This window comes from Artibeus jamaicensis, unplaced genomic scaffold, assembly GCF_021234435.1.
Source record: "Artibeus jamaicensis isolate MK-2021 breed Jamaican fruit bat unplaced genomic scaffold, CSHL_Jam_final scaffold_1019, whole genome shotgun sequence".
Lineage (NCBI taxonomy): Eukaryota > Metazoa > Chordata > Mammalia > Chiroptera > Phyllostomidae > Artibeus > Artibeus jamaicensis.
Genome location: NW_026522025.1, coordinates 31,385,158 through 31,399,709, shown reverse-complemented (window position 1 = coordinate 31,399,709; position 14,552 = coordinate 31,385,158). Strand labels below are relative to the sequence as shown.

At 35.1% G+C, this 14,552-nt stretch overlaps 1 protein-coding gene across 1 annotated transcript in view; it reads left to right on the top strand.

The window, feature by feature from the left end:
* Positions 1-14,552, top strand: part of COL24A1 (collagen type XXIV alpha 1 chain) — a 346,701-nt gene that overhangs the window by 65,099 nt on the left and 267,050 nt on the right. Inside the window, exons 8-10 of the mRNA XM_053655519.1 lie at positions 5,950-5,994; positions 11,493-11,546; positions 12,733-12,777. Coding sequence (XP_053511494.1) covers positions 5,950-5,994; positions 11,493-11,546; positions 12,733-12,777 — 144 coding nt within the window. The remainder of the gene's footprint in view (positions 1-5,949; positions 5,995-11,492; positions 11,547-12,732; positions 12,778-14,552) is intronic.

Genomic DNA, 14,552 nt, shown 5'->3' with positions numbered 1-14,552 from the left:
AGATTAGTAAATGAACGAACAATGGTGTTTTTAGGTTTAATCGACTGTGGCCTTTTACCTGGTGCTCGTGGTCATCATTTTTATTTCCCTATACAAATATAACTGATGGAACTTTAAAGTTTTGACAAAAGTTTTTAAAGGTCACAGAATGATTGTAACTTTTCCCATTATTAAGATTGCTTTGCATGGTTTCAGTTTGTATAGTCAGTTTTATGGTCCTATACTAAGGACCTGTATATAAAGGCTTTATGTACATGCACAGGAGGATGGCCTGTATAGAAATGGTTTTGTTTATGTATCCAAATTTTAATTACTTGGGTAAATTCAGGTATATATTTAAAGTTTGTGTTTTTCCCATACCTAAATATTTCTTGTTATGTTTTCATAAAAGGAAAACTTATATGTTTTCTTTTTCTTTCTTTTCTTTTTTTGTCCTGTGTAGTCACTTATTGATAACATATTTGCTGCGGTTCAAATTCTTGTTAAAATAAGTATCAATATTAAAATTAAAGTCTCTGGATTAAAATTAGATTCTAAGCCCCATGTATAATTGGATTTCTTGGTAAGGCAACTTTCCATCACAACAAAAACTGAGACAATTCTATAACTCATTGTAATGAGTTTTTATTCTGTTCTAAAGCACAATTTGTAAATTTTCCTGTCAGTATTTTTCCATGCATTCATTAGAGAAAATCACATGTTTTTTGTCACTGAACATTTTTTTGTTATTCTTCTTATGTTAGTATATAAAACAGTAACTCAAGTAATATTTTCAAAAGACCACAATGTAAACTAATTTTTTTCAAAAAGTAGCCAATTCCAAAGTTGGACTTTTGCTAAAGCTTTAATGTAGGCAGTTTCCCGAGAACATATTTCCTTTGCTTTTGAAAACTTTATAGACTGTAGTCAAAAAGTTAGGGAATAAATGGAGGCTTTTAAACAATAATGGTGCTAACTCCAGTATATTACAGGTATAATAATATATTAAAAGTAACAAAAACATATTCTTTCTCTAACTTGTCACCTTCCAACATGAAGAGAATTGAGATATCATTAAATATTTAGAATTTATTTTCCACCCAAGTAATTCTCAAGTACATCCAAGTCTTTCCATTAGTTCATTCATTCATCTAAGTCTCTCCATCAGTGAACTAATGAGCACTTATTATGTGTCAGGGACTGTTCTTGGCACCGGTGATACCCATATGGAATTAAAATAGACAAGCAGCTTAAATTAAGTTTAAAGTCCTTACGGGGCTTGTATATATTCTGTGACTCCACCACTCAAATCTCATGTATAATCATCTTTCACCTAGACTATCATAGCAGCCTCCAACTGACCCACTCTTCCATTCTACTATACCCCAGAGTGCCCATCTCTGTTTCAGCTCTTATGCCCATGAATCTGGTTTTTCTCTGATACATACATCAGTCATACTTGAGCTCTTCCTACTCCTCCAAGTGTGAATTGACTCATAGAGGCTTTTGACTTGTACACGCCTTTGTTTTACATTCAGCGAAAGCTAAATGTTTTTAAATGAGAAAGTGATGACTTTCTTATAGATTCAAGTAATCACAGAATACTACCTATAAAAGAAAATTTAGTAATAATTTATTTAAGTGCTGTCATTAAACAAATGAAAACTTTAAAGTTCATGATATAGCTAGTTAGTGGCAAAAGTGGATCTAGAACTCAATGTGCTTGGTCTATTCTATTTTTTTTAATCCTCACCCAAGGATATGGTTTTTTTTAATTGATTTGGGGGGAGGGCAGGAAGAGAGAAACATTGATTGGTTGCCTTTAGTATGTGCCCTTACTAGGAATCGAACACACAACCTTTTGGTGACTAGGATGATACTCCAATTACCTGAGCCACCCAGCCAGGGCTGCTTGGTCTATTCTTTATGTTACTAGTTGTAAAACAAAAAGCAAAAACAATTTGTTTTACTTAAACTCTTTTAATAGCAAAGAATGGAGAGAGAATTATTTCAATCCTTTCTGCAGCATTAATGGAAGCAGGGACCATGGAATTCAACAATGTAGGTACTGTATTAAGATTTGGTTTCATGGAGACAGGCACTAATTCAAAGCAGCTCTGAGTACCCTAGCAGCATTAGTTTGTACACTTTTCACTGTACTTTTCTATAACTACTGTTACTCATTAGCTCTCTGTATCTGCCTTATTGTATCATCTTGATTTTCCTATGGCAACTTTCTCAACAATTTTGGCTTACTCTAAATTGTTTACTTTATACTTCAACTTTCTTGCAGTATCTTATTGTCCCAGCTCTTACTTTTGACCTTTCTTTGTGACTCTTTCTGGCTTCAGCCCCCTCCACTACTAAACACCTGAACCAATCTTCCCTCCCTCCCTCCCTCCCTCCCTCCCTCCCTCCCTCCCTCCCTCCCTCCCTCCCTCCCTTCCTTCCTTCCTTCCTCTCTTCCTTCCTTCCTTCCTCTTTCTCTCTTTCTCTTTTAAAAGTTAAACTTAAAACTTGACTAGCCCAGCTTATTACCTTTTTAGAGAAACCTCCCCATTCCTAGTGACCTTATAGACAATGGGCCAGACCCTGTATTGGCCTCCCTTTGACTAGGAGCCATCTCTTATGGCTGAGATGGAGTAGGAGTGAGCTCATGAAGAAGAGATCGTGACTGTTTGGCGCTGTCCCTTTATCAGAGTCTCTGGATGACAATCTCTTCAAAAGAAATTGGACATAAGGAGGATAACATGATTAACATGCCTGGTTCACTGCTATAGAATGCTTCCAGGAAAGTAAGCTCAAGAAATCATACCACCACTGCATTCTGTTTCACCAGGGGGAAGGGCGGGAAGACACTCTGGTCAGAAAATCAGGTAGTAGCCAAGAAAGAGAAGCATTTTCTCAACTCATGGGTTTGTAGAAATAAAAAATAAGTAAATAAATAAACATTTAAAACTAAAAAGAAAAGAAAATAGGCTTATGGTATGGAAAATCTGTCTTTGTGCCTCTTACCCTGGCTCCTCATTCCTTGTCTCCCTGCACTCCCCTGGGAACAATTAGTTCTCCCCTCCTAGAGGTGCTTTCTTATCTCGGAGAGCCACCGCCACTGTCTTAGTGCTGAGGACATTTCTTATTTCCTGTTATAAAGAGTGAAAACAATTTAGTTTTATGGATATTTTCATTTGTAGAATCTTGTGTAACATTCAGACTACTGAGAACAGTATTTTCTGAGAACATCATTTTCTAATGCAGCGGGTGGGCTGGGATGGGAGTAAAAGACAGGAAACTGTACTTGAACAGTAATTAAATTTAAAAAATGGATAAAAAATAATCATTTAAAAAGTAAAAAGAAAAGGATTATTTAATGTGTGCCAGAATCTCATTGTTCTGAGGGCTTAATGCTTAAGGGAGTGATCCTGCAAGGGCTTCTATGGGAGTCATATGAGGCCATTCTCCGGCCCCCTCGTACCTTCTGTAAGGGGGTCTACCACATGACTAGCGACATGCCAAGGGAGGAGAGGTCAGGGGACGGTCTGGACTTCATAATCAACTATATTCTAGGAGAGGAGCGATCGCCCTGGGGGTGAGGTCTCACCCTACAGTACTGGTTTTCCAAGTGTTTCCCTTTGCTAGGCTCCCTGAGCTTACTGTCATGGTGGCCTTATGTACCTAGCCTGCTGTTCCCATTCTGCTCCTGTCGGTTGAACTGCCTGCTGCACCACTTTTGTTGATTTGTTTTGGTGGTGTATATTGTTTGAACATAGTGATGAAAATAAGGACAGCCTTCATTCTAGACAACTATAACTAATAAAGTAAATAACAGGGCAGGTTATTCAATTGTTGATAAATCTATTAAACTGCTATGATTGCCACCTTATTGTCATGATGAGTCAAATCATTTAATTTCTCAGAACTCAGTTTTCTTATCTATAGAAATGAGAAAAATACCTACTTCATAGAACTGGTATTTGGAAGTAGTTGGCATAAAGTCTGGCACATATTATTAGCTCACTGGAGTTCATTTGCTCCTTCTTTCCCCTCCCCCCACTTTTACCCTTTCTCATTGCCATCTCCCTGATCTCTGTAGAATGGCCTAATCAAAAAGGAACTAAGCTCCCAGATAGGCCTTTTCCTTTGCCCTCTTTTAATTCTGTTACTTCCTTGCTACAGACATGCTTACATATAACGTATAGATAACACAAAGTCTTTCTCTCAAATTTGCTTTCTTACCTTTTTCTAGTCTTCTCTCTAGTTCCCAAGAGACCTCTCTATTTAAACATTTTACTGTTAAGTTTAACATCTCAAACGCTGTTTAAATAATTTTCTTATTTCTTAAATTAGACACCTCTTCTATCAATAATTTCCTTATTGTCCAACCAAAGCATTGTTTTCTTCTCAAATTCATTAATTCAAGTTGATAAACCCTCAGTGAGTAACTCTATTCATTCCATTACTTTATATCCTGAAACCTCTAAAACTTATCTTCAGTTCGCAGTATAGTAATTTGAAGTTATTGATACTTGTAAACTATAATTTATTTCAGATTTTTGAGTAATAGTTCACCTGAAATTCTATGAGGCTCTTAAAAAAAGAAACTTATTCTTTTGTATACACAAAAATCTAGTAGATGTAGGTTGGTTTACTGATTGTTGATTAGACCTATACAAATAAGGTTCAGAGTGTTTGTTTCTTTCTTCCTGTCCTTTCTTTCAGCATCCTTCATTTTGCTCACAAAAGAAAATATTTCTAGAGGATAAAGAATATTTATTTTATATCTTTGGGTGTTAACAATAGAAATTAATATTGAATTTTTTATTGTTGTTCAAGTACAGTTGTCTGCATTTTCCACCCACCCCAGCCATCCCCAGCTCCCTCCACTGATCTCACCCTCCTTGGTTTTCTCCATGTGTCCTTTATACTTGTTCCTGAAAACCCTTCCCCCTTTATCCCTACTACCCCTTCCCACCTCCCCTCTGGTTACTGTCACTTTGTTCTTAATTTCATTGTCTCTGGTTATATTTTGCTTGCTTGTGAGGTTTAAGTGGAACCTAATCAACATAACAAACAAGCAAGCAAAACATAACCAGAGACATCCAAAAGAACCTATGCACCCCATTGTTCTTAGCAGCACAATTTACGATAGCCAAGTGCTAGAAGCAACCTAAGTGCCCATCAGTAAATGAATGGATCAAAAAACTATGATACATCCACACAATGGAATTCTATGCAGCAGAAAGAATGAAGGAGCTCCTACCCTTTGTGACAGCATGGATGGAACTGGAAAGCATTATGCTAAATGAAATAAGCCAGGCACTAAAAAACAAATGCCATATGATCTCACCTTTAATATTGAATTTTGGTTCTAATATTTGGAATTTATTGTTGCTAATTTCTTTTTGTTAATTGAGGTATAATGGACATATAACATTTGTTACTGATTTCTTAGCTTTTTGCAGCTCCTTTTGAAGGACCTATGAACAGGCTCTTTTATCTGTCCTAGCTCACTCATGGAGTGTTATGACAATAATTTGAATTAGATAAACTGCATGGATGTGATCCAGTTTTTCAGTAATTACAAATGGATTATGTCTTGTGGCATGTTGTTTTAGCATTAATGAACTAAAATCAACTTTTAAAAAGCTTTAATGAAATTTAGCAGATCATTGCTAGATACCAGCCTTTATAAAAGATGCTGCTTTTTATTTGATACTATGCTACAATTTTAGTAGATAATAACAAATCATTGAAATAATACTCAAATATAATTAAGAATATTAGTAAGAATTTTTGTAATAAAACTTACTTATTGAAAAGATCAAATTTATTAAGAAATAAATTAGTAAAAATTGCATGTATATTGATGAGGAAACTATAAGTCGGGGTGCAAGGCAACTCAAAGCCTGTGTATACTTATTTGGCTTGTGTGGGTTTACTTTTCATAGCAAGTTCTCCTCTTCACCCTTGCAGGGTCTCAAAGGACATCCAGGCCTCCCAGGACTCCGAGGGGAACAAGTAAGTGTTTCCTTTGCAAAGCTGTACCTCTTCCAGTGAGAAAAGATACTCCCTATAGAATTTCACTGACAGATTTCCTCAATTAGCAAATTGAAATTTACTATTTCAATTTGCTAGTTATTTTCCCTCTGTTTAGTACAGGGCAAACTTTTAACTGATTATTTATAATAATCTTATTTTTCTTTTTTTTTCCTTCATATTCCAAATTGACTTTTGCTGTCTACCTAGTACGTTCCAGAACAGCAGTTCTTAAACTTTTATGGTTTGCTACCATCCTCTCTGGGAATCTTACAAATGCTGTGAAACCTTTTCTCATAAAATACGGTTATCCATGCATGTGCACACACACACCCATGCTCACACACACAAACACCTGGTTTATTTTGTACAGTTTTAGGGCCTTGCCTCTTCAATAAATCCTATCCCTGACCCTTGCGTAGGGAACACACATAAATTTCAACAGCACTCCAGATTAGGATGGCGTTAAGCTGCTGTCTACTGTAAACATACATACATAGGCATACTTACGAGTCCAAAGTTTGGAACCACAGCACCTAGTCTTTAGTTCTGTTATTCCTTCTCTCTCCTACCAGAAAATATTATACCATTTTATCATGGAAAAAAAGGTCATATCTCTTGTTTTCAACACGGTATATAGTAGGCTAGTATGAATATAGCAGTGACAGGACAGGAGGTGGGAAACTAACCAGGGTGACAGATTCTGTCCTTGGAGGTTCAGCAGCAAGCCTCGGGAAGCCGTAAAGGGAGTTCAACAACAATAGCAACAAAATTGATGGAGATTGTCACTGGAGGGAAAGACATTAATGAAGAAAGCCAACTTTCTAGTTGCTTTATGTTAAGTGGGACAGTGCACTCTGTTCAGTCTCTGAGGCGCAAGATTGCCAGTTACTAGACATGGCCAGCAAAGCATCAAAGGTACAATTTCAAATTCCTGAAGATTAAACAGTTACTGAAAAGCATTTCAATTTTTATGGGTGAAATTCACTAGGGTGGGAGGGGGAATGTGGAGGGGAAAAAATCCCTAGAATACTGCTTTCTCAGAAATGTATGGATTCCAATGAAGAAAACCTAATATTTTATAAAAAAATGAAAAGTTGATCTTGTGTCAGTAACGACCCATTCTCACATGACTGCTTTATGACCTAGTTCTGTTAATATGCATGTCATTGTTCTGCAAGTGTTATGCTTATTTAAAGTCTAAAATCAATTTTGAAAAATGTATTTTGGAATCAGTTCTTACTTTCTATTCTTATTATTTCCAGAAAGAGGCAATATTTGGTAACCGTGAGGAACAACTAGTATCATTTTATATTTTAAGTGTAAAAATGCTATGATCATTAAGAGGAGCACAACTACTTTGCCAGAAGACATTCACTTCTGGAAAATTTGTAAATATCTATAAATTGGTCAGCAAACATTTTGAAAAGTATTTATGTCATCTGTGCAAGCTTTAGTAATAAGATCTCTCACTCACTGAATTTTTATTAGTTGCCAAACTGCAGTACTTATTAACTACAATTTGTAGTTGGTGTAATCACTAATTGAATATCTCCATATGTTTACTAATGGAATGCTCAGCATCACTAAGACTGATTGCAGTCACCCCACTTTTAAATATATTTTTGCACATAATTCTGTTTTATCCACACAGTAATTCTGTGACCTAGATGTTGTTATTCTATTGTACTAAGGAGAAAACTGAGATCTAGTATCAACCCAGACTTTCCTTGAAGTCTGACTGACTCACGCTTTAATGCTGGAGCACGAAGTGGGCTTGGGGCTGGCTTCTTATCCCCAACTCCTCCAGAGGCCACAAGGTTCAACTTTGTGCCTAAAATCCTCCCTTCTATCTAAAGATTTAAGTGAGCCATTGTCTCAAAAACATTTTTAAGTGCAGAGTGAATTGACTTGTAGTGTTCGTTTTGAGTTTCTTTTGGGCTTCTGTGGTCATCGCAGTGATTTTAGGGTATGGTTGACTTGGCATGTGTTCATGCCATTTAAGTCTATGCTGAAGGCTTGCTTGTTTGCTTCGTTTACTGCTATTCCAGTATAGTGGAATTTAGCCATCTTTTGGAGTTCTTGTGTATTTCTCTGTGCAGATGGAATGGGTTAGCTCACCACACATTTCTTTAACACATTCTATAAGAATCCATTCAAAATCAGATTTATGTCTATAACAGATTGGTTTTTAATTGAGGTTAATTAACCTAATTTGGCTAGGAAAGGAATGAAAGGGATGGTAGTAGGCATTAGTCAGGTAGTGACCTTCAAAATAAAAACAGCATTTTAAATTTGTTTCACTCATTTCTATTGTCATACCTAAAAAGGTTTTGCAAACATCTGGATATTGGTCTTTGTATTTCAGCAATGGACGGGGCATAAAGGAAGTAGTTGTAACAGACCAGAGCAAATCTCTTAATCAGAGGGCTGTACCTAGAGTACTATTGGAAGTTATTTGTACTTCCAAGCTGTACTAGAAAGATACCTTTGAATGGCAGTCCCAGGAGTTAGATTTGCTTCTTTAAATCCTAACTTCTTTCCACTGGTAACAAACATGTCATGGCTCATTTTTCTCATCTGTCAAATAGGGATAACTATTACATTATAGGGCTTGAACAGAATAAGTTACAATATATATATGTGAAATACTGGAAATAGTTCTGGGCACATGGCAGTGCTAAAGAATGTTATTGTAGAAATAAAATATATGTAATATTAATAAGGTAATATCTAGTATGTAAATATGGTTTCTGAAATTCAAAGGATATAATCTCTTCACTTGTAGATAAGAATTTTAACCTGTAATTGTCACAAGCTCACTGTTTATTCACAATTTGTTAAATTGTCCATTGTGATATATATGTATATTGTCCATCTGTCTGTACATGTATATGTGCATGTACGTATATCTGGGTTCATACCAAGGCTCTGCTACTTACTGAAGCATGTTGGATAAGTTTCACAACTTCCCTGTATGTTAGTTCTTCCATGTGTACAAATGGAGAAAATAATATCTATCTCGTAGGTGGTGTAAAGTAGATGTAAAGTACTTGGTATAGTGATTGGCACATAAAAAGTGCTTGGTAAATGGTACTTGTTGGAGCAAGGGAAGGAAGAGAGACAGAAGGGAGCAAAATGAGACAATAAGTGGAAAGAAAGATATAGTAGGAGCCTACATGTCTAATAGAACGGAAGGGCAAAACCTTTCAACTGTGATTCTTACTCGCGATTACCTTGGTCCTCTTTCTCTAGACTTGTTGTACGTTAGGAGTTTTGTGGTGTTTCTATACTTAAAATAGAGGTAACACTCTTCTGTTTATTTCAGAGCAGATGGGCAAAGGGCTGGTGTATTTTGTCATCTCTTTTCATAAGCAGCAAGCAGGAAATGAATTTTATCCAATAAATAAGCAATCTATGACATTTAGCAAAGCTGTCACCAGTTGAAGTAAAGGCAGTTCAGTACACATTCCTCTGGCATTTCTTTTCTTTAAGAATTATTATTATTTTTTTTTAAATTTTCGAAACTTTTTCTTATGGAAAACTTCCGAACACATATACAAGTAGAGAGTGTAGTTGTAATGAACCCCATGTACCCATCACTCAGCTGCAACAATTATCAACTCAACTACCAACTTTCTTTCAGCTGGGCCCCCACCAACCGTCACCCCTTCTCCGAGTTATTTTGAAACAAATTCAGGACATTACATTATTTTGGCGATTCTCAGACTTTCGTGTGCATCAGAATCCCCCAAAGGCCTTGTTCTTCAAGAATTATATAATAGACATAAACTCCGAATAAATTGGTGAATAAATGAAAGAAACTAAAAATTGGTGGAAGTATTTCTTCTTACTGTTCCCACCATTTCTGCAACATACTTCCTCTCCAATGCCTTTGAGTCTCTGTGGATCAGCCTCTCTTGTGAGCACACCTTGTTTCGAACAAAAAACACAAAGTTACCAATTCAAAATGAGTTACATCCAAAGTTACTATGTGACTTTTTAGATAGAACTGTGTCATGATACAGGTGGGTGTTCACCACTTACTATGCATTTATTTAATCAGACTTGCAGAATAGGTTTATATTAGGAAGGCTGAAGAAGTGAAGGTTTGTGAAGTTAGGAAGGTTTGTGAAGTTCATTGCCCCATTTAGTTTTGTGGGCCTTATGCTCAGACAGTTGAGAAGAGTTTCAGATGACTGAGACAAGAAGGAATTCAACTAAAAAAGAGAGTGGTATTTCAGTGCTCTTAGGGTATAATCGCAGCAGCGGAATTGTCTGATTGAAAGGCAGTTCCATTTTTAATTTTCTGAAGAAATTCCATATTGTTTTCCACAGTGGCTGCACCAGTCTGCATTCCCACCAACAGTGCACTAGGGTTCCCTTTTCTCCACATCCTCTCCAACACTTGTTTGTTGATTTATTAATGATGGCCGTTCTCACCGGTGTGAAGTGGTATCTCATTGTGGTTTTAATTTGCATCTCTCTGATGGCCAGTGATGCTGAGCACCTTTTCATATGTCTATGGGATCTCTGTATGTCCTCTTCGGAGAAGTATCTGTTCAAGTCCTTTGCCCATTTGTTAATTGGGTTGTTTGTCTTCCTGGAGTGGAGACTATTCAAAAGAACCTATGCACCCAAGTGTTCATAGCAGCACGATTCACAATAGCCAAGTGCTGCAAGTAACCTAAGTGCTCATCAATAAATGAATGGATCAAAAAACTATGGTACATTCACTTGATAGAATACTATGTAGCAGAAAGAAAGAAGGAGCTCCTACCCTTTGCACCAGCATGGCTAGATCTGGAGAGCATTACGCTCAGTGAAATAAGCCAGCCAGTGAGGGACAAATACCATATGGTCTCACCTATAAGCGGAACCTAGTTAACAAAACAAACAAGCAAGCAAAATATAACCAGAGACATTGAAATTAAGAACAAACTGACAGTAACCAGAGGTGAGGTGGGAGTGGATAAAAGGGGGAAAAGGGGGAAGGGTTTTCAGCAACATGTATAAGGACACATGGACAACACCAAAGAGAGGCAGGATCAAGGGTGGAAGGTGGGGATGGCTGGGGTCGGGGTGAGTGGTGGGAGGAAAATGCAGACAACTGTACTTAAACAACAATCAAAAATTAATAAAAAGGTAAAATTAAAAAAAGTGATTATTCAGAAATGCACCCATTCTTTATAATAAATGCCTTCTTTATTTATGTAGCACTGGGTTTTTCTATCCCAGATTTTTACTATTAATATTCAATGTCTCATTTAGAGTCCTAACCTGTTTTATTTACTTATTTTTAGCAATTTGGGGTTATTTTCATTTCAAGCAGATGATTTCAATCAGATAAACAATATATGTGACCCTTAGTATTTTTATGAGAAAAAATTGTTTAACAAACTTGGGTATTATGAATGAATCTAATTTGTTTTCTTGGGCTTCTTTTGACTTTGATGTATTCTACTTATTCTTCACTTCAGGGAATTCCAGGATCCACTGGTAATATTGGTTCACATGGTTACCCTGGCAGGCAGGTGAGGTAACTATATTTACACTTCTTTTTTTTCATCTTCATTAATATATTTTATGTTCTGATTTTGAGAGTTGGTGTTCGAATGATAATTAATTTATTTTTTAAATGATGAATTACTCAGAGCAAAATAATTTCAAAATCAAAATTGTAAAAATCCATCAAGAATTTTCCTGCAGAAAGTATTGTTTAAAATGGGAGTGGGGTTTTTAAACCTGTTTGATGCTATATACCTTCAAAACTAAGTGCCCAAGGGTCAAATGGAATCATAAAATAGCCCTGCTGCTGATTTCACAATACTGCCACTGACTAAAATGCAGTAATGGTAAGAGTTAAGACTCTGTGTGATAAACATAGTTTTTAAATAACACGGTCATAAAAACATGGTCACTTGGGACACAAGTGGCAGTGAGCTACATTATGTCACTGCTTTAAATGAACTGAATTTAATTTTATATACTGTTTTTGAAAATTCATTCTAATCATTTTATATTTACTTTCCTCTAATTTCTTACTTTCTCTACTTTATGTAGAGTAATAATAGGACATATTTTATTTCTTATGTTTTCATTAATTGATTACTTACTCTTGAAATTAATTATTCATTAGCAAATGGAAAACTACATTTTTAATATCTTTTTTATTCTTAAGAATGAGGGAAGTTAAAATGCCAAACAGTAATTTGTCATTTTTAAGAACTTCATTATTTAAGTCATTAAAAATACACCGCGGATATTATATATTAGAATCTTATCACCAAGTGATGATTTATTAATATGAAAAATATAAATGTACTGAAAATACTCAAGTATATGGACTTTGTATGAAATTAAAAAGCATTTATTTTTAAATATTATTGGACTATATTTTAGATAAGTTAATTAGAAGTGTTTTAAAAGAACATAGGTTTCCAATGAGAAAATTTTTTTTTAATTATTATTTTTTATATTTGATGACATGTGTTAAACTACTTTATTTAGATACCTAAACTATATTTAGGTATAGATTATATTTAGTGCCTCTTATAGTCCCAAAATTCTAAAATAACTTGAACGTATATAGTCTTCATTAAGTATACAGAGTTTTGAGTTTCATACTTATGAAAATTATACCTCTTTATAACTTTTATTAATCTATCAACAACTCTTTAAAAGTACTGTAATATGATAATGATGTCTTTTGTTCACTAGGGATTAGCTGGACCAGAAGGTAATCCAGGTCCTAAAGGTGTACGAGTAAGTAAGCATTTTCATCATTTTCTTAAGTATGCTTGCATAAAAGTAGAGTGAAATGTACAAAATACTAATTTTCACAATTTTGTAGGAACTTTGAATTCAATACATGTTTAGCCTGAGAACAATTATACTTGTTAAATAGATGTTTGCTCTTAACATCACAGAATATAGTAGTAGGTTTTATATCATTCTTGGATAGCTCTTACTTTATTTACATCATTTTTGCTAGCTCCTAGAAAAATATCTGGTATGCTATATGCTCTATAAACATTTGTATTATTATTTATAATAAGTGTGTATGGACCTAAGAAATAATAATAAAAAATAAAGAGACAAAATATTCATATTAGTTTAAGGATGAGATAAAGAAGGAAATAAGCCTGTCACATCAAGAACATACCACCGCACTTCCAAACTGTTAAAGGAGTTATTAACCACTTTTAATCACTAAGGGAGTGAAAAAATTACTGATGTGTTATATAATGTGCTACAAATTAAAATCATAGTTGGTTCTAGGAAAAATTAATAAAAATGTACTAAAATTGTTGTTTTAAAAATTCTTTATTTCTAATAGTTATTTTCCAGAATCTACATCTGTGCCTTATATTATCTAAAATACTTTTTTTGAAATAAGAAATGTATAAAGTATTTAAACAGTATGTGCTATAATGATGCCTTACATTTTTAAAATACTTTCATATGTATTCTCTTCTTCTATTTTGCTATCAACCAGGTAAAGTAGGAGAACAGATGTATTATCTCATCTTATAAATTAGAAAATAGTAAGCTAAAGAATTTATGTGCTTTGGCAAAGTGATAGCTGGCCAGAATTAGAACCAGGTCTTCTCGCCTTTAGCTCTGTTCTCGTTCCACTTTATCCCATGATGCCTCTACCCTTGCACTGAGTGAAAATATAATGGGAAAAAGTCATGTATTTTTTTATTAGAAGCTTCAAGCAAAAAACATGTTGACCTCAATTCTGGAAAGCAAGAAGAGATTAGAGGATAAGAAAATGGACGTTGGAATTAGATAGGCCTGCTTTTTTTCCCCCTTAACTCCTCATTCTCTAGATTTGTGACTTTAGATATCATTCAATTCCTCTATCCTTCATTTAAAAAAATGTATAAAATGCTGATATTAGAACGAACTTTTCAGGAAGTTAAGAGAACTACCTGAGCTTAATATTCTTAAAGCACAGTACCTAGCACATAGCATGCATCCTCTATGCAGATTCTATCATTATTACTGAACTAGAGAGTGTCTTCAGTGCAGGAGATAATGAGTCCAAGCCATGTTATTTAACACCATGCAGTTTTCTCTCACTGCATTTTCTCAATTGCTTCAGTGATTCCTATAAATTTTGGAGTTTGGTTTTTTTTAAGATTTTATTTATTTATTTTTTAGACAAACAGTAAGGGAGGGAGGAAGAGAGGGAGAGAAACATCAATGTGTTGTTGCCTCTCATGCTTCCTCTATGGGGACCTGGCACACAACCCAGGCATGTGCCCTGACTGGGAATCGAACCAGTGATCCTTTGATTCTCAGGCCAAGCTCAATCCACTGAGCCATACCAGCTGGGGCACTTTTTGGGATTTTGTAAATGTCATTTTTACACTATATTATACATTCTTTTGTTGTCGTTCCCCCCATTTGTATTGGAAAAGGTTGTAACCCCTTTTAAGTTGTACTTATAGGTTGGCTGGCTTCATAAAATAATTTTTAAATATATTTTATTGATTATGCCATTACAGTTGTCGTATTCCCCCCCTTCATTT